Here is a 21,201-nt window from a genome sequence, read left to right as displayed (position 1 = left end):
TCCACCTACCCATTGTCTGCCCCATTTCTAAAATTCTCTCATTCAAAGACGTATACATGGAATCATGTGGTATATAACCTTTGGGGATTGGCTTTTACCACTCAGCATAATTCCTTGGAAAGTCATCCAGGATGTGTTTATGAAGTTTCTTTTGTTTCTGAGTAGCTGTGCTTAGAATGCATGGACCACAGTTTTGCTTAATTATTCAACTACTGAAAGACATCTGGGTTGTTTCTTGCTATTCCAGATAAAGCTCCTGTGAATACTCATGCTTCTCCATTTATCTAGATCTTCCTTGATTTCTTTTGTCAGCATTTGTAAATTTTCATCATACAAATCCTATATTTTGGTAAGTGTATATCTAAGTATCTCATTTTCTTTGTAGTGACTGTAAAGGGTATTGGTTTTAAAATTTTTGCTTTTGCATATTTGTTGTTTGGTGGTCTTGTATTCTGCCATCTTGCTAAGTTCACTTACTTGTTCTAGGAGTTTTTAATTTGGTTTTCTTATGGATTCCTTGGGTTCTTCTACATAGACAAACATCATTTATAAATACGGACAACATTTTTATTCTTCCTTTGCAATTTGTATGCCTTTTATTTGTTTTCTTGCTTTATTGCAGTGTCTAGAACTTCCAGAACTATGTTGAATAGGGGTATCAAGAGCAGGCATCCTTGTCTTGTTCTGGATCTCAGTAAGGAAAGCATTGAGTTTTTTACAATTAAGTATGACACAAACTCTAAGTCCTTCTGTAGAGAGTTTATATCAAATTAAGATAAATCCTTTCTATTCTTGCTGACATTTAATCCTGAATAAGTGTTAGATTTTGTTAAATGTTTTTTTCTGTATCAAATTGATTTGAGATCACCAGATTGTTCTTTTTTAGCTTGTTGATACAGTGGGCTATATACATAAATATTGATTTTTAAATGTTAAAACAGCCTTGCATTCCTGGAATAAATCCCACTTGGTTACGGTATGTAATTCTTTTTATACATTACTGGATTTGATTTGCAAATATTTTATTTAGGATTTCTGCATGTAAGCTTAGCTAGGTTTAGGTGGGGCTCTTTTAAACAGTAAATATCCAGAGTGTATTTCCTGAGATTATTTTAACAAGTGAATTCCATTATGTATTTTATAAGTTATATGCCTGCATATTTGCCTTCCTTTCATTTTGTGCTTTCTTTTTTTCCTTTTATCCGTTCCCCCTTTTTTCTTCTTTCCTGATTTCTATTGAATTTCTACATTTTATAGACTTCCTTTTTACTTCTATTGTTCCCTTTATGTTTTACATAGCATTGCCTTTGATTTTTAACTTCATGTTTGATTTAACAAAGTATAAAGAATTAGTGAACAAGAAGATGAATCAGAAGAAACCAGAGGCCCCTGTTTCATTTTGGAAAACAAAAGGGTCTTTAAGACACAGAAAACTCCAATTTTTCATGTTATTGGTTACTTGCTTTCAAGTTCCAAAATCAGTCTCTATTATCAAGGCCTGGTTTGTGTGTCTGCAATATAGATGTATAGCTATCTTCAAATCCACCCATTTCCTTGCTCACTGCTACTTCCTCCATCCCATTTCTCCTACCTGGAAATGTCTCTTTTAATATTCTTTCATGGTAAGAGTGTATTCCAGTGCCTGTGGCCCTCATCGTTGCCAGTGGGAACTGTATTTTTAGTTTAATGGTCATTTCATTTCCCATATGTCTCATCTTTTCTTGGTTTCCTTCTTTTGCCCTTTGTCTTTGGTGTTCCTTGGCATCACTATAATTGTCTATATATAGGTAGATTTATCTTACTTCTCTATTTGGGATTTAGTACCATTCTAAAAATTCCACATCTTCCTTCAATTCTGGAAAATTCTAATTCATCGTAGGTTTTATTTGGCCTTTCCCCCAGTCTCTACACAAGCGTCATCTCACCTTCTAGAATTCTTACTGATTACCCATTGGACGTTGCCATTTTAACCTCCATGTCTCTTCACATGTTTTTCACATTTTATTTACATCTCTTTGTATATTTCCTCAGATCTATTTTTACCTCCCTTTTTCTTTCTTTAGTTGTGTTCAACATAGGATTTTAATCTTATTCCAGTCTCAATGAATACAGTCATCATTTATTGAAGACTTATGTTGGTGCTTTTTCAAATATGTCTTCTCTTTTCCATACTGTCTTGTTTTTCCCCTCCACTATAGTGTCTAGATCTTCTTCTGGTTCATTATTCATTTTGGTTACATCGATTGCCATTCCTTCAGGTTGTCTTATCTTTGAATATCTTGAGATACCAGTTCTTCAATTTGTTGTATCTGCTGATTCTCCTTCGTGGACTAGCTTTTTGTGTTTCTAACATTTTAAAGCAAAGGTGTTCCTTTCTTCCAAGAATACCAAGTGCCCTGGATCACGGGTGTGACCCTAGTTTACATTTGTTTCAGAGCTCTTGGGATTCTATGGATCCCAGATCAGTTTTTATGTTGATTTCTCACTTTGGAGTTTCCATATACATGACCTGCATGTGAAACAGGTTTGGGGATTAAGTCTCTTGAAAATGATATTTTTGCCTCCAAAATTAGAGCCTGTGAAAGATAACAATATTTCTTTCCACTCCTCTGAGCCCTTTGAGGGCATTTGATGCATCTCCGTCTCTACTTCCTGCCTCACCTGGGATAAAAGCCACATCTTCTGGATCTCTATAGACATAACATTGGCCATTAAAACAGCAGTCCCTGGCTCCTCATATTCCAGTCCAGTTTCTGTGTCCTCTGCATAGTTTCACAACCATCTGAAGCTCAGTTCTATGAGGCTAACTTTCCTATTATCTTCTCATCATGGCCATTTACTGGGGTTTTTTCTCCCCCTTAAACTTCACTTCATATTTCTGATTTGGGGTGGTAGAAAGGTTTGTTTGTTTTCCCCCCAACATTTCTACGCTGGTGTAAGAGTTACCTAGTTTAATTGGTCATATTTCCCAGCGCAGAAAGTTGATATTTAATATATTTTTAAACCTGAAATTAATTGTTTAACTGCTAGAATTTCTAGAACAGAAGTCATACACTTGCAGTCTTGGGATCAACCCAACCCACAGATGTGTTTTGTTTGGCCTAGACACTCTGGCCCACACTATGTTTTTTTTAAAAAAAATCTCACTTTGGAAGCCAACGTTTTAAAATCAAGGGATTTCACATAACAATCCAGATTTTCTACTTTTACTTTAAAAACGGAAAGATCTGGCAACAGTGAGTCCATCTTCCACCATAGTACAACCCACTGGAGTAAAGGAGCACCTGTTCCCGGTAGTCAGGGGACGGGGACTTGTTTTCCTGTTTGCCAGAACCCCTCTCCCCGTTTCATGCTGCCCCATTCAGCCCACTTCCCCCGACTGCCTGGCCCTATGCATATTCCAATTTGCTATCCCAGCCCTAGAATCCAGAGCATCAAGGTTTCCAGTGTGAATTGTTCCAGTAGAATGGAAGTTCCATGAGAGCATGAGCCGTGATGGGCTTGTTCACCCTCCATGCTCCAGACCCTGCACCATGCCTGGCTGGTGCTAAGCATCCAGGATATTTGTATTTTGAATGAATGAAAGAATGGATGAGCCATTCTAAAAATAAACAGCCCAACAGTCCAAACAATTCTGTGGCGGAAACCTCTCCGAAATGTTGGCAAGGCTGAAGCCCTTAATGTTTACATCCTGAGAATCATCATGTCTTAAGTAATCACAGGCAGCGATGTAGCAAGTGGAAGTTTGTTATTCGTTTCCCATATGGTTTTCAACAAGTCTCTTAATTTTCCTCTGCTGCCAATTCTTCTTTGGGCAAAAATATTTCTCTATTCGAGGGAATAACACCAAGACATCCCAGGCCGCTCGGACAAGCTGTGCTACATAAACATGTGACCCAGTATTGTAAGGGCTGATTTTATGCGGCCGAGTCAGCATGGGAAAATCTTAAGTGCACCTGGAAAGAGACTGGGGTGTAATTTCCAGAGATGGGTTATTGAATGACAGCTTCCCCTTCGGTCCAGTGAGAAATTTAATTTGCTGAGGACTCAACACAGGAAGCATTTGCCGATTAAAAATATGTCTAAACAGATGTTCTGCTTAGCCTGGAAGGAGGATCTTAATGCAACTGTCATTATTGGATTTTCTTGGATTACTACTATCTGGAATTGGAGTCCAAATAGAAGGATGTAATTATTTATTATGGCCAAGAGTCCTGCATTTGAAGAGGAGCTCAGGGGCGTCTGAAAGGATTTAACACGCTGGGGGTGGAGGAGGGAGGGGGATAAAGCCCATTTAAATTCTCTGGCTCTGGGAGGGGCCCTTTCCTCTCTGACAGAACAAAACGGCATAACTGTTCAGTGTTCCATTTCCGGCTGAAGGCACAGCCATGTCATAAACAGAACCAGGCCTGGTCCGGCATTCTCAAGCAAGCAACCGCAATCTTCAGATTAAGCAGAGGGTCACTCCTACACACGAAAGTATGCACCTGACTCTCCAGCCATCTGCAAAATCCTCATCCCATGACGGATGGACGAATCCACACCTTACCTGCCCCAATCCTGAAAAACTCAAGAGCAGCCCCTTGGTAAAAAGGAAGATAGTTGATTATCCTACACAAGGGTTCTCAACCTGGCTGCATAGCTAAGAGTCAGATAGAAGCTTTTTAAAATGCTGGTGCGGTCCTCTGCCCAAGGATTGCGGCTCAACAGGCCTATCTTAGAGTAAAGGCATCTGCAGTTTTTAAATCTCCCCACTGTTGACCAAGCTCAGTGAAGTCTGGGAACCACTGATAGGGCTCAAAGGTTAAGACGAAGGTATTTGGGAGCAAGGGAACTTAAGCTCAAGAAAAGTGCTGCCATTTGCTACCTGTGTGGCTTTGAATAAACCACTTCCCCTTCTGAACCTGACTTCCAGTGAGCATTGAGCTGGCCAAAGGACATCGAACACCTGCGGTGAGGAGGGGCTTGGTGTGAGCTACAGTGATTACTATGACGGTCTGGATTGGGGACAGGTTAAAATGTGGGCCTGAAGCTAGTGGGGCTTGGTGATTACACCCAAATGCACAGCCACAGGTGACATGCCAGGGGCATTTTGCACCAAAGTTTGTGGGCCCCTTGTTCCTCGGTGCAACCAGATTCCATTATTCTTTACTGCAGCACAAAGGCCTGAGGGCCTACGACTGAAGGGAAAGTTCCATTCTCTTTTATGAATATGATTCTAGAAATACAGTTCTGTCCAGCCACAGTTCCACTGTGGAGCAGTGACAGACTCCATTTCATCCATCTCATTCTCGGCCACCGAAAGCTAAGCTCCCATCTCTAAGGGAAGGGGCTTCTCTGACCAAAGCCTCTGCCAGGGGGTGCTGAGAGAGCTGTTCAGCAATTCTCTCTCTCTCTCTCTCTCTCTCTCTCTCTCTCTCTCTCTCTCACACACACACACACACACACCACACACACACACACACACACACACACACAATGCTGCAGGCACAAATCCCCACCGTCAGGGCTGAAGGGAGCCACATAATGCCAGGAAATAAACCTGTGGCTGAAACCAGCAGCCCGGACGCTTCCCCCAGAGTCTTTCTCCTGCTTGGGCGGTCTCTTGTTCTCGGGGAGCGGAAGGGGGGTAGGTTGCAATTAAAGAGGAATCTGAGATTGGCACACTTATCTATCATTCAAGCAAAAACAAGAGGCACACCAGGCTGGTGCCCAACAGTGTCCTGAAGGGTCGGGATGGGAAGGATCAGCCCATCCTCACCTCACCTTTGGTGCCTCCTTCCTCCTCTGGATTGCCCTGGATGCCTAGAGACCCGCTTGTCTGCCCCTGTAATGGAGAGTAGAGACTGGCCTATCCTTGACATCACTAACCTCTGTGAACAAACCAAGATCATCTGAGAGGTTGCAGATTATGGACACAGCCAGTTTCAGAGGTATATGTGTAGAGAGGGCAGCGTGGTCCTCACCCTCCTTAGAAAGCCCAAGACCTTTTATTGCAGTGTGGGTCCCATGTGCAGCCCAACTAGAGACAGAATTTCAATGGGTTGCAGCAGACTTGTTCCTTCCTGTCCTCTGTAATTGTGTTTCTGTGCAGCTGTGGAACAGCTGTGGAATCCCAGTCCAGAGGTAAATGATGCACTCTCAATGTTGGATAATATAATTCTTGGAAGTGGAGGTGGGGAGGAAAAAGTGGAAGAGCTATATTCATGGGCACCTTTTAAGTTCCAGACACCCGGCTATGCACTTTACATAAATATAATTTCTAATTCTCCCCGAGTCTCATAAGGAGATGAATAACTTCATCAAAGCCATGGCTACTAAATGGGTGAGCTGGGATTCAAACCCAAGCGTGTCTGACTATCCCAGTTTATTTGGTTGGGTCATTTTATACCTGCAAAAACGGTAAGCATAAAAAACTCTAATAATTTCTATTGCTGGTGAGCAGAGAAGATGCAGTGATAGTTTCCAGGTATGGCCCCCCACAAGTCCCCTCATTCCGTGAGCTCACGCTGATTCTCGCATGCTGTGGAATCCATTTTGAATGTGGCAGAAGCAGCATGTTTGGAGTTCTGAATTCCAGGCCTTGGATGGTCTGCATCTTCTGCTTCCTCCCTTGGGGAAGCCAGTTGCCATGTTGTAGAACTTGTCAGTCTAGACAACTGAATGGGGAGAGGGTCCATGTGGAGGTACACTGGGGGACCAGGGGTGACTAAAGCTTTCCTGGACCTTCCAGCCCCATTCAGCTGCCAGATGGATGCCTTCAAGTTAGTGACCCCAGGCAACGTCAGTCCAAGAGCTGCCCCACTGAGCCCAGTCAATCCACAAAGTGATGAAAGAAAACAAATCACCTTTTGAAGTCATCAAGTTTAAAGGTAGTTTTGCCCAATAGTCAATCATACGGAGCAGAAAGAGAAAATGAAATAGGCAAATCCCAGAAATGCATATCTAAATTACTGGCAAACCCAGAAAAAGATGCTCAAAACCACCACCAGTCAGAGAAATATAAATTAAGTAACAATAAGCTGTTGTTCACTGGTTAAAAACACTGACAACACCTTGTACTAGTGAGGATCTGGGGAAAGGGGCACACTTATAAGTTGCTATGGAAATGTGAATTGTCACAACTGTAGACTTGCAATCTAGCAACATTTCTTAAAAACATACGAAGCGTTAAAGGCTATCTGTGCGGGAATGTCAGGCATTCATGGAGTCAAGAACCAAAATTGAAAGGAATGCTAATTAAGAAGGGAACGATTGAACACATTATGATCCATCCGTACCAGGAATATTTTGCAACTATTCAAAAGCATAAATTTAAGTTAAAACAAATACCTTGGAGGGGTTTCCCATGAAGTATTGATGAGAAAAGCATGATGCATTTAAGAATATGTATCAAATTTTAAACAATGACAAAGCCTATACCTGTATATATGCTTATGTCTGCTTACATACGTACATTTCTATATAAGTATATATGTCAACATAGGTGCATGGTACACACAAAGTCATTAGCAGGCATTATCCGAGAGAGAGTAGAGGGTGGTAGGGGAAAAAGAAGATGAAGGGGGTACTAAATTAAAGGGAAAAGAACAAAAGGAAACACTAAGAAATAGTATATGATGACATCATCACATTTATGCATTTGTGAATGTGTGTGAAATTATATATACACGTGAATATGTACGAAAGTTATCATTAAAGCAAAAACATAAAGTAAAGCAAATAATTATTTCTATTTCATCGCTACATCTTTGAAACAAAGGATTCTGGTATTTAAAAATTATTCCCGCCAGGTATGGTGGTACATGCCTATAATCCCAGCACCTCCGGAGGCTGAGGCAGGAGGATCAGGAGTTCAAACCCAGCCTCAGCAATTTATTGAGGTCTAAGTAACTCAGTGATACCTGCCTCTAAATAAAATGCAAAAAGGGGCTGGGGATGTGGCTCAGTGGTTGAGCGTCCCTGGAATCACTCCCCAATACCAAAAAAAATTTATTGCTTTGCTCTGCAGTTAGCTTGATGTAGAAGAAATGCCATTGCTGACCATAAGCCGAATCCTGAAGGCCACAGCCAGAGGAGAGTCATGAAGGCTCTCTCCTCCACCCTCACTCTGAATGGGAAAGGCTTCTCCAAAATTGAGGTGCCTCCAGTGATCTCCAAGCTAGAAGCTCTCAGGACTAGTAGGCCACACTCATGTCTGAGCCTTGTGTGCAGACAGGCCATGGGAGTACTTCCAGGCTGACAGGTGGTCCCTGTCCACAAACAGCCTACAACCTCACCCGTCCCCTCTCTAGGGGTTCTGGTCTAAGCCACCCCTCCATCCCCACCCCAGCTGTCCCTCTTCCTGGCCTCCCAGGACCTCTCATTCCCTGAGATGCCTGATTCCCCATGTCTCGTCATCTCTCAAGCCAGGGACTGGGGAAATGTGGAACTGATTAACAGGTATGAGTTCTTCTTTGGGAGTGATTAAAAAGTTCTGGAACTAGATAAATTGTGGGGATAGTCACACCACATTGTAAATGTACTCAATGCCACTAAAGGGTACACTTTAAAATGGTCAATATGGTAAATTTGCAGTTATCTGGTTTTTGCCATTAAAAAATATAAAAGGTACCCAAAGACCTGGTGGGGCCTCACATACATTACCCTTTCTAGCTTCCTGGCTGCTGGTATTCAAGGCGGTAGCATTTGGCCAGCTCTCAGATGGCTGCTCTTCAAGGCCACCTATAAGAACAGAGAAAAGAAAGAGGAAGACACATCAGCCTTCTCTGCACCAGCTTCAGGAAGGAAGAACCATACCTGATCATCAGCAGTGATTTGTTCCATCAAGATTTATTGAGCACCTACCATGTGATGGGCACTCTTCTAGATACTATAGCAAAAAAAGAGAACCTACTTTTTTTATAAACATGTATATCATTCACAAATTAATCAATTAATCTTGATCAACTCAAGAGCACTCAGAATCAAATTTACAAAGAGGCAAGCCAAAAGTCTACTTTCTGACCCCTACCTCCATAAGAAAGGCTCAAAGCATATACAACCAGAAGAAAGAGATGTTATTCTGCATTTATGTATCATCTGTCAAAATGCATTCTACTTTCATATGTAACTAATTAGAACAAATAAAAAGGAAAGAAAGCCCAGAAGCGAGAGGAAGCTGTCTTGTCTGGGGTCCACCCAGAAGGAATGCGGTGGCTGGTGCTCTGGGTGTTCTCTAGGAATTCTGGTTTCCCTTGGGGGAGAGTAACCTTGAAGAAACTGCTGTTCACTATATAATTAGATCCTGTGGGTTCTGCATCCACCAAGGACAGTGAGGCTGGTGTACGTTTGCCAGTGGCCACCATCCATACACCTGGTTTACATTCCTCTCCACCAGGACAATGTCAATCACCAAGTGCTTCCTAGTCCTACTGTGAGTGTCAGGTGCAGTTCCAGGCACTGTGGGTCCAGCTGTGAACAAGACGATGGGGTTCCTGTCCTCAAGGTGTGTACATTCTAAAGAGGAAGCTGGACAATAAGCAGGTGAGAAAACAGATGAAGAAAATAACTGCAGGTTCAGAAAGTGCTCTGAAGATCCAGTGCAGTGTGTGCCCAGGGCGACTGCAGGAGTCATGTGTAAGGTGGTTGGAAAAGGCCTTCTGGAGAGGTGACACTGGGATTGAAATCGGAGACCAGCAGGGTCCGGCCACATGGAGATCTGGGCCAGAGCATCCTCAGGAGAAGGAAGGATAGAGAAAGAACCTGGATCCAGAGTGAGCTGGCCATGTGGAGGGGGGGAAGGCCTGAGAGGGAGGCAGGATCCACAGGGCCCTGCCAGTCATGCTGTGACCTTTGTCACAACCCTGTGGAAGTATTAAAACAGCAGAGGGAGGAGGGTGTATGTTTTTCTAAGATTGCTCTGGGGCAGGCAGAAGTGGAAGGCAGGTATCACTTAGGAGACTTGCCCTGGTAGGTGGGAGGACAGCACACTGCAGTAGAGGTGCTGGCACCTGCTGATCAGGAACCTAGCTGGGGGCAGAGCCAATAGCAGGGGCTGGAAGAGTGGATATAAGGGTGAGAGGGACCACCAATGACTGGTGGGCAGGGCACCAGGGAGCAGACTTGTGCCCAGAAGAGACAATTGCACAGATGAAAGCCACATGGAGGCTCTCAAAGGATAATTTATTTACAAGTATATATATATATATATATATATATATATATATATATATATATATATTCGTTCATTCAACAAATATTTATATATATATATTATGTATAATGTATATATTATTATAATATATATATATATATATATATATATATATATATATATATATATATATATTACACACATATTTCATTTGTTTAGAAACTTAGAGTCTATAAAGCATTTCCCCTGTATTCTCCTTTGATCCCCATTAGAACACTCTGTGGTAGGTGGGAGTGGAACCCCCATTTTACAGAGGAAAAGATACCCTAAGATGATTAGCCCAGAGTCACCCACCCAATAAGGGGAGCTGAGGGGTCAGGACGCAGTGTCCTGGCCAGAAACCCCTTGATCTTCCCTGTGCCACAGCCCATGGGTGTTCAGTGCTTCTCAGCATAAAATCTAATCCCTGGGCCACCGGAGCCCACCGGGTGACCCCCACACAATTCCTGATGGATGCCTGACCAGCAAGCCCTTTCCCTCCCTCCCAGGACTCTAGCAGGGCTGCAGCTGCGGGGCCTCCTGTAGAGAAAGGTCCCGGTAACGCCAGGCAGGGACAGGAGGCTCCACACTGCATCCTGCTCCTTCTGCTGCCTTTCTGGCCAACTCGGAATCCACTCACACACTCCCTGCAGCTGCCGGGGCCTCCGCTGCCAGCTCCCGGCCCTCAGGGGATTCTTCCAGTTGCGATATCATTTCCTCTCAGGCTAAAGGTCGGGGGAAATCCTGATGGTCTGAAATCCTTCACCAGCCAAGGAATGTGCCATCTGTGGAGGGAAGGTGAGCTGCAGCCGGGCTCCCGGTCCGGCTCGGCCTCCACTCTCTGAGCAACTACGGACAAGAACTTGGGCCGTAGCATCTTTCGTCTGTCAAATGGGCTGTTGCAAGGACCAAATGAGGTAATAGGTTTGTTTAGGCATTCGTTCATTCAACAAATATTTATCCAGCACCTGCTACATGCCAGACACTGTTTCTGCTGCTCAGGATACGACACTGCAGAAACTCTACCCTGACCTCATGGAAATTATATTCTGATGCAGGGTAGAGAAAAAAGCAATAAACAAATAGACAGCTAACTATTCAAGACAGCTGTTGATAAGTGCTATGAAGAAAATAAGTGAGGGCAAGGGGGACAGGGGTTTTCCATTTCAGGTAAGGTAGAAAAGCAGAAGTCTGGAAAGAACAGGGAAAGTCTGTGGCTATAGGGGAAGAGCATTCTGAACTGAGGGGCCAGCAGGTGCAAAGGCTGGGGCGGGAGTGTGCCTGGCAGTAGGGAGATGAGAGAGTGGTAGGCCGTGGGGTCAGTGGGCAGTGGGGGTCTGCAGGGCCAGCCCATGTGGGGCCTTGCCAGTCATTTTCAGGACTTGGACTTTTGAGTGATGTAGATAGGAGCCAGAGCACAATGAAAGAGCTTTGTAATTGCACCAGCTTTGTATGTGACAGGGGTTATTAAAAGTGGACAAGGCCAGGCATGGTGGCACATGCCTGTTAATTCCAGTGGCTTTGGGGGCTGAGGCAGAAGGATCATAAGTTCAAAGCCAGTCTCCGCAATTTAGTGAGGCCCTAAGCAGCTCAGCTAGACCCTGTCTCTAAATAAAATATTAAAAGGTAGGGGTAACCAAAAAAGAAAAGATGGGCATGGTGTACATGGTGTACATTACCCCAGCTACTCAGGAGGCTGAGGCAGGAGGATCACAAGTTTGAGGCTAGTCTAGGAAACTTAGTGAGAACCTGCCTCAAAATAAAAATTAGAAAAGGGCTATGGATGTGCTTAGTAATAGAACTCCCCTGGGTTTAATCCCCAGCATTAAAAGAAAGAAAAACAAAAAGGTGAATAGAAGGGGATTGAAATAAGATTCCATACAGCAGTGGAAGTCCAGTATTGATGGTCAGCAATTTAGACTTCCTTGGTTCCTACAAAGGGAAAGATGGAGGACAGGGGGAGAGCACTAGCTGTGTCTGGGAGCAGTACGGGCTCAAGAGGAGCCACAAGCTATAATGGAGAGAGCCAGGGCTGGGAGGGACTAAGAGCTCAGCAGCAGATAGGGGAGAGGAGAAGATCCTGATTTACTTGGGTTTCTGGTGCTTGGGGTTAGAGTAGGTGCAGAAATCCTGGAGGTAGGGAAAACCAGGTGCCCTAAGTACATGAGCCCATCATGTACTAAGTACCAGTCATGGTGCTGATCATGTGCTAAGAACAGCACTAAGTACTTTCCTTGGAGTTTTCCAGTTCTAGCCTCATGGAGACCCACTAACACAGGGACCATTGACAGATGAGGGCCTCTGTGTGTGACTTGCCTGTTCTGAGGGTGCAGAGATGGTTAATACTGATAATGGCTAGAAGTGGATGCTGTCTCATCTCACACCTGTGCTCCTTCCCCAGGAATGAGGACAAGCACAGGGGAGGCTCCTGATAGGGGCCATTTATTCCCAAGGGTCATAAGGCATTGCCCAGTGGGTCTATGGAAGACACCTAAAGACATGGTCGGGGCCATAGTAGTTAAGAACATAAATTCCTCCTCTGTCCTTATCCTCAATAGATGCAGGCTCCATCTTTTTTCCCCCCAGAAGGGCAGCAAACCTCAAGTTTCCAGTGTGGTCCAGTGGGATCTATTTGGAGTTCATGCTCTTCATGTCTTGCCACTTCCCACTCCCGTTGCAAGCTTAGCCACAGGAAGCACCTACAGTGACTGAATTTCTACTTTCATCTTCTTGTTCAGCTTTCTTAGCTACAAATACCTCTTCACCTGCCCAAATCCTACTGGTCCTTCAAGTCTCCATTCAGACACCACTTCTTCTGGGAAGCTGCCAGGTACTCCTCCTCCATCAGAGCCCTTATCCTCTGCCACTCCCATAGCTCCCTGGCTCATTCACATCCCTCAGCACAAGGTACTGGGATCTCCTTTGTAGTGCGCAGAATCCTGTGGGCTAGTTTTTAGCTTCTAGCATCTTGAAGGAAGAGGCCTGGCACATAGCAGGTACTCAGTAACAATCGATAGATGGGAGAATAAGAAAACAAAAGAGCCAGTTTTAAAAGAAGGACTAGAATTCCTAGCTCAGTTTCACCATTAGAAACATTTGTCCTCATCAGCTTTTATGGAGAGGGGGAGGTAGCTATTCCTGGAACAATGGCTCTCAACCTTGGCTGCAATATTGAATGATCTAGGGAAAAAAATTTCGAGAAAAAAAAAATACTGAGATCTGGGCCGTACCCCCAGAGGCTCTTATTTAACTGGTTGGGACGGCGTCTGGCCACAGGAACTTTGAAAATCTTCCTGGGTGATCTTGAGGCGCAGGCAAGGTGGAGACTGGCCACTCAGAATCCTCATCTCATTTCCTTACAGCTGATCTCCCGTCTCCAAAGCTCACCAGGAATGGAAGATGTGGAAATAGAGGCAGACGCATCAAACTCTAGGAAAAGCCATTCTCACCTCTAAATAGATGAAAAGTGTGCCTCTGTTTTCTGAAAAAGCTAGCTAATGTGTAAGATAGGTGAGGCTCAGGCTGGGCCTGCAGCTGTAGGCACCATAGAACAAGGAAGAAGATAGAGCCTGATGTAGACAATGACTGGGAGCAAAGTGGGCAGCATCCTGGGTATGGAGATATATTTTTCCTGGTGTATGATTGCAAGATAAAAAAATTGAAATAAAAATAGCTCCCCATATTTGGTCTTTGCTTAATTACCTCTTCAGTGAGAGGATATGCAAAGACCTTGTAGATTTCATTAGTCACAGGGGTTTATTCAAACGCCTCCTTTGCATAAGAAACCCAGGCTTACAGCTGGTCTCTGGGAAAGAATGCCTTCCAGGCCTTGAAAAGAGAGCTCTGGCCTGTTCAGGCTCTCACTGAAACATAGCAGAGGTCAGCAGCCCATGATGCATGGGGCCCTGCTGAAATGTTTCTATCCAGCATTTGCAATTCAATCCCACAGTTTCCTTTATGGAACAATTCACTAAATTCAGAGTTGTTCTTTTTTCTAATTCACCATATAATTCACCTCCCAAGTTCAATTAAGAAGCAATCTGTTAGCAACTTTGGGAGCAAGCTGCTTTTCTTTGGGAAAGCCCAATTTTCTTCCGCTCCCAACAAAAAGTGCCTTTAATTATATGCATCATATGATACATTGATGTACACACAACGCCCCTCCACCATAATTAATGAAATATTAACGATATCCATCCAAAGACATCTAGACACAGAGAGAGCCTAGACAGAAAGGCTTTTCCAAAGCCCCTGTGCCATAGATCAATATTGCCCATTTGAACAATAGTGGCTATGAATATTCATTAATATGGACATTCATTAAAAAAACCTGTATTAATTATTCCTTCCGTTCTTCATTCTTAAAGCCTGATATTACTTGATCCTTGGTTTTCTTAAACACAGACTACTTATCTTTTTTTATCTGCAGATTATTTGAAAGAATATCACATATGTTATCCATTTAATCCTCAGGACAACCAGTGAGTATTATTCCCATTTTACCTGCAGGGTAACTGAGGCTTAGAGTACTCACAGTCTTTGAGTGCAGAAGCTGAGATTCTGTCTGGATCAGTCTGGTGCCCAAACCCTTCATCTACATCATATGTCAAAGCCACCCTGCTGGGGAATCCCCAGTTCTTATGTTGACTGATAACAGCTGTATTCACACCTTTGATCCATCCCAGGTAAATCTAGCATAAAATTGCTTTGCTTTACCCTAAGAAAACAGAAAATAATCTTCAGTGCAAGATCTTAAAAACAATTTTGCTTCTTAGTCCATTCATTCAAGACTCTTGGGTAAGCACCTGCTCTGGGTTCCTGCAGACAGTGCCTAGGGGCCTGCTTCTAAGGGAGGGGCTTAAAATTAGCAATAAACAATGAGATCATTTTGTGGGATGATGAAGCACTTTGAAGAAACTTAAAACAGTTTTATGAAAGAGCAATGGGGAATTAAGCCCAGGAAAGGTCTCTCTGGGAAGGTGACATCTGAGCTAAGTAGTGAGAAGTGGACATTTGAAGAGAGTATTAGCCTAAAAAACAACGCACAACTTTGAGGAGAAAAAAAAAAATCCTGAGAAAGGAAAATACAGAGTCCAGTGTGGATGGAACCGGGGCTTAATGCCAGCATATAGGGACTGACACCTGAGAGGGCCACCTGAACAAGCCTTCTCTTCACAACCTTGTCTTAATTTGCTGGGCCTTTTGGTCACACATACTATGCACAGAAATCCTGCGAGTAAGTAATGTTATTCCTCTTTCACAGAAGAGAAACCTGAGGTTCATGAATAAGTGAGTAAGTTGTCCAGGGTCACCCAGCTAGCCCGTGGTTGGACTGTCCGGGCCAAGAGAGTCCACCTGACTCAAGAATCCTTGCCTGCGACCCTGTCCTCTACTTCAGATGTGCACAGGTGTGGACCGAGCAGCTTCCTGGGGGCAAGGCCAGAGGAAGAAACATCTATCTGCATGCCTCTGTCGCAAAACTACCTACAAGCCATATCTGCTCAGCTGAGGTTTCACTTATTCACTAGGAAAAAAAACAAAACAAAGGCAAATCTCCTTTAAAAGATTGATTTAGGAACAAACAAGCTGATCACTATGGTAATTAATGTGTAATCTTAAGCAATTCAATGCCAAGTGACTCTTATATCCATGCCAAATTTCAAATGCTACAGAAAGAAAAGGGAACATGAGTTAAAAGATCATTGCCAGAATTTGTTAATGAAATGACTTAATATTGGCAAGTGTGTAATAAAAATGGGAATTCTTATACACTTCTGGTGAAGAAATGCCATAAATTGGTAATATTTTATGAAGTAATTTTGAAAGATGTATCCAAATCTTTTAAACAAGGCAATAATATGATTTCTAGGTATCTGTACTAGAAATTAATTGGTAATGAAGACACAGTTCATCTCAAAAATTTTTAATATGATTAAAAAAGACTGTAGCAACAAATGGGATAAATTATGATATAATGGAACACTTTCACCTTTTAAACAGTTTTAGAAGTTTCCCTAAATGAAAAAAAGTTCATATTGTAAGTAAAAGAAAAAAAAAGCTGGTACACAGTAGGATTCCCATAGAAACCTGTATAATTCTATTTTTCATAGAAAATGTATACAAAAAACATACTGGATGGAAATACCCACAATGACCACTGTCGTCATCTCTGGTGGGCCATTGTCTGGTGAAGTTCAAAATTACTTTTTGTAATTTCCAAATTTTGTTCAACACATTATTTTCATAATCAGCAAGTAAAAGGATTTTCTAAAAGAAGAACTAAACGACAGCATACACTGTGCCTAAGAATGTGTGCTCTGCACTTTATAGTGCGCACACAGGTGGGTGTGCACACACCCAGGTGGGCGTGCACACACACAGGTGGACATGTACACACATGCACACACAGAGTTGCCAGGAAAACCTTTTCCTGACAGAATTAAAAAAAAAAACAGGGGGCTGGGGATGTGGCTCAAGCGGTAGCGCGCTCGCCTGGCATGTGTGCGGCCTGGGTTCGATCCTCAGCACCACATACAAACAAGGATGTTGTGTCTGCCAAATACTAAAAAATAAATATTAAATCTCTCTCTCTCTCTCTCTCTCTCTCTCTCTCTCTCTCTCTCTCTTTAAAAAAAAAAAAAAAAAAAAAAAAAAAAAACCAGATGTGTTCATGTAGATGGGAAAGCTGTAATCTAATAACACTTTTTCTGCTCTGACCACAGAAAGAAACAGAGTCCACAGCTTGGCAAGGTGGAAGAGAGGAAAGCTCATTGGTGAGAATAAGGGATGACCCCTCAGCAACTTCTCTCAATCAGTGGTGTCTTCCAAGATCCCATCTTTCCTTCTCCAGCCAAGTTCGTGGGCAAATATCTGCAGCCTGGCACTGGCTGATGAGGCCTAGAAGTTGCTCCTGCCCCAGGGAGAGGCTCTTGGGAAACTTTTTAAACTTGCAAATTTGAGTCCTCCTCTTTCAGCGGTCCATTTGCTTGATACTGGATCATCTTGAATGCTTGTATCTGCATTCCTCCTGTTCCCTGATTGCTGGATGAGTTTCCATCAGACCTTCTGCACAGGCATGCTCTTGGGATACCTATTGCTTACCTGGCTTCAAACCTCCAGTTTTCTCCTGATCCCTGAACTCCAGGTATCCTTATCTCCTTGGTCCATATTGTTCACACTTAGCCTGGCCCTGGCTTCTTGGCTATGTCCACTTATTTACTGCTGCATTAAAACTAAACCACCTCATAGGGTTGTTATGAAGATTAAGAAAGGGATAATACATACAGAGCATATAGTGATGTCTGGCTCTCATCAGCACTCATTGAGTTAGTTATTACTACTATTATTATTATCATCATTATTGACTCCAAAACTGTTCTGACGTCTGAAGAACCGAACGGGATGAAGCAATATGCTATAGGGAAAAACATGTTATTATACTTGAAGTTCAGGTCCTCATTAAAGCAGACTTAACGAAACCAAGCTCAGGCTGAGAATCCATTGATGGTCATTGACAATCAGTGAAAGGAAGGCGTCCACCATAACTAGGCATGAAACTTCTTTAAATCTTGCTCCATATGGTGCTGCTTGCCCATAACAATTTGAAATATTAAATAACAGTACAAAAAAAATTAACTGAAGATATACTTATAAAAAGGCTTACGTGACCAGTTTATATACGGTCATCCTGTTTTCTCTGGGAAAGTAGAGCTGATTGGCCAAGATTCCCTGTGTAATGGCTCCTAAGTTGCAGGCTGGCATTCGTGGAGAGTACTAATGAATGGTTATTGGATACTTTGCATATGCTGGGCTTGCTGCCTTACCTGGATTTTCTCATGTACTTCTTAACACAGTCTTTATGAGGTAAGGACTTAGGCTTAGAAAACTTTAACACAGTCAAAGTAAGGGGCAAAACCCAGATGCAATACCAGACCCATTCGTTTCCACAAGTGCTTTTTGCAATACAGGGCTAGAGAGTCAACCTTAATTATCTACAGCTAATATCCCAATAGAAAAGGTCAGGAAAAATCACAGGTTCTTCCTCCCGGAGCATCTAGAAGACAAAGGATCATGTTCCCTGGGAGAGCTTTCTGAGTGTACCTCTCAGGGATGGTTCTCGGGCTTCAGGGAGCCTTATGTATATTCTGAGATACTAAGATCCCAGGAGAGAGGGGCAGTGCCTCTGAAGAAGAGGAGTAGACGAGAGAGGAGGGCATCAAGGAGAAGGCAGAGAAGGAGTGGGAGTCTGAGACCCCAGAGACGCTGCCTCTAGCAAGCCATTGTCCCCTCCCCCAGAAGCTCGATCCCCCACCACCAGTGGGCTGCCCTAGATACAGGTGCTCTCAGACCCCAAACCAGGGTTCAGCCCATGCCCTCGAAAGCTGAGCAGGTCCTTCCTCAGCAATAGAAAACAGTCCCCTCTGGACACAAAGGAAGCCTCGCTCTTCAATTCTGGTTGATCTCAGAACCACAGGATTCCCCAGAGTCTTCCAAGATGCCCACCTCTAGCAAGGGTTCACCACCTGCCTTGAATCAAGGCCTATTGCTCCAGGTGTGCTGAGCCATACTGAACAGACACGCGGCTGTGAACTAGACTCTGCCCCACTGCAGAAGCCATGAGGCATGAAGCTGAGTGACAACTATCAGGTAAATGAAATCTCTCTCTCTTTTTTTTTTTTATAAACAATATGTTTATTGCTCACAGTTCAGAGGCAGGGAAGCCAAGATCAAGGTACCAGCAGACTGATGTCCGGTGGGGGCCTGTTCCCTCTTGTCATGTCCTCCCTGTTGGAAGGGCTGGGGACACCCTCTGGCCTCTTGCATGAGGGCACCAATCCCATTCCTGAGGCCCATCCTGTGACCAAGCACCTCCTAAAACCCCCACCTCTTCATACCATCCCCTTGGGTATGGGGTAAATGAAATCTCACTCCCAACCTGGAAGCCCAGGGGGGCTTCCTGGAGGTGATGCAGGGAGCACTGGAGCTGACGCTGAAGGACAAGAAGGGTTTCAACAAATGGCAATGGGAGTGAGTCAACTTGTCCAGCCTTTATAACCTGACTGATCTTTGGCTTCTCTGAGCCTGTTTTCTAGCCCATAAAATGGGTATAATAGGATCTAATTTTCTAGGTTGCGAGCAGCACAATCATTGGGGCCCACAGCCTTGATTATTCTTCAGGTCACCTTAGGATGCCACTACCTCGTATCTTGATGACCATGCTGTGGCCCAAGCTCTACCCCTGCTGACCATCTACCCCATGCAGCTCTCCGGACCCCACCTGCAGCTAGATGAAGCGTTGGCCTGAACTTGCCCAACAGGTGACAGCTTGTCTCTGTCCACCCAAGGCCAACAGGTCAGCAGGGTGTGAGAAGGAGGGGACAACAGACAGGAAGGGGGTGACAGCTCTTTCCTTCACAGAAATGGCTGTCACCTGAACAGACAGGGCATTTGGCTCTTTGGGGTTCTGTGAAACTCTAGAGGGAAACTGCTGATCCTCAGAGGCCTTCAGGGAGTGAAGCTTCACCCAGTCTTCCAGAAGCTTCTGAGAAGGGTGATTTCCGAAGCAGGGAGTGATTGGGGTGGCAGCACTGGGGAGAGATCAGAATCACAGTCTTCATGGCTGGGGGGAAGCAGGAAGGGAGCAGTAGGGACCAAAGCACAGGGGACACCGATTAAATTCTTCCCTGAAACACGGAAGATCAAAAAGCTGCACCAAAAGCTAAAGCATAGGAGAAGGTTCTGGAAGAATCTTCTCATCCTCCTTTAATTTCCTCTGGGGTCCACTGGGCAGGATCAGCAATGATCTCATTTATTTGCTTGTGTGTTCACAGCCCGTCTCCCTCACAGCCTAGAAAACACAAGCTCTGTTTCCTTCACTGGTGTGTCCCCAGCCCTGGCACATGCTGGCTTATGGGAGGTGTAGGAACAATGGGCCGCCGGTGGGAGAGAGGATGGGGAGGAGGGAGGATGGAGGATGTGAGGTCAAGTGGGACATCAATACCCTTCTCCCTGCAAGAAGGGGTGATGTTCTGAGGGGAGGCAGGGACATGGGGAGGAGGGAGGGATGCTTAGGAGAGCTGCTGAGGTGACAGCACAAAACAAAATTGGGGACCTGGGTGGACGTGAGGGGAGGAGGAGAGAAGGCTTTCAGGGATGTGATCAAGGCACCCACCTGCCCATTCTACACAGTGAAATTTGCCAATTAAAAGGAAAACTGAAGAGGGCCCATTCAGACTAGTCAACATAAGTGACATGGGATAAACTTGGTAAGGAAATGTGTACAGTCGCAGGAGGAGCAGTATATATTTTTATTGCAATTTGTAAAAGTAGTAAGTAAAGGAGAGACATCCTGCTCCCGGATGGATAGGCAAGACGGATACCTGTGATAGCTTCTCAAACTCTGGATTTACACCATCACAGCCCAAATTCTATGAGAATTTTTTTGGAATCCTATTATATTTTGTAGAAAGTGATCCTTAAAATCATCCAGAAGAATAAACAATATGAGACATTTCAGTTCTAAAATTGAAGAGTGATATTAAAGCATATAAAGAAACTAACACAGAGAGACACACAGACAAATGGGACCGAACTGCTAACAGCACACATTAGAGCACACCATGTGATAAAGGAGTTGTCACCTAACGTGAGGAAAGAATATAAAACAGATGGTGTTGAGAGCATGCTTCAGAAATTAGGGGGAGGGGTGTCTAGCCCACTCCCCAAAAAAGCCCAATGGATTAAAAACGTAATTTTTAACAAGCATAGAAAAACTACAAACAGAGAGAGAGAGAGAGAGAAAGTTATTTTCCAAAGCTACGGTAGAAATAATCTTGGAAATTGAAAAGTTTAAGAAAAAGAAAACTTGGTTTGATAGTTTAGCTTCAGAAACTTTAAAACTTTGATGTCAGAAAGATGAATTCTCCAAAATGAAAATACATCTCCTATACAAGGGAAAATATCTGCACTGAGGATAACAATTATTATCCACAAATAAAGTTGTATAAATAGCTTGTGTAAATCAATGA

At 43.7% G+C, this 21,201-nt stretch overlaps 1 protein-coding gene across 1 annotated transcript in view; it reads right to left on the bottom strand.

Annotated features, from left to right (window-relative positions):
- The window catches only part of Tll2 (tolloid like 2), a 118,277-nt gene that overhangs the window by 52,065 nt on the left and 45,011 nt on the right, over nucleotides 1-21,201 (bottom strand). Inside the window, exon 3 of the mRNA XM_027930189.2 lies at nucleotides 8,647-8,724. Within this exon, the coding sequence (XP_027785990.2) occupies nucleotides 8,647-8,724 (78 nt within the window). The remainder of the gene's footprint in view (nucleotides 1-8,646; nucleotides 8,725-21,201) is intronic.

This window comes from Marmota flaviventris, chromosome 4 (genome assembly GCF_047511675.1).
Source record: "Marmota flaviventris isolate mMarFla1 chromosome 4, mMarFla1.hap1, whole genome shotgun sequence".
Classification (NCBI taxonomy): domain Eukaryota; kingdom Metazoa; phylum Chordata; class Mammalia; order Rodentia; family Sciuridae; genus Marmota; species Marmota flaviventris.
The sequence above is the reverse complement of the archived record's forward strand: the minus strand, read 5'-3'. Positions and strand labels throughout refer to the sequence as shown.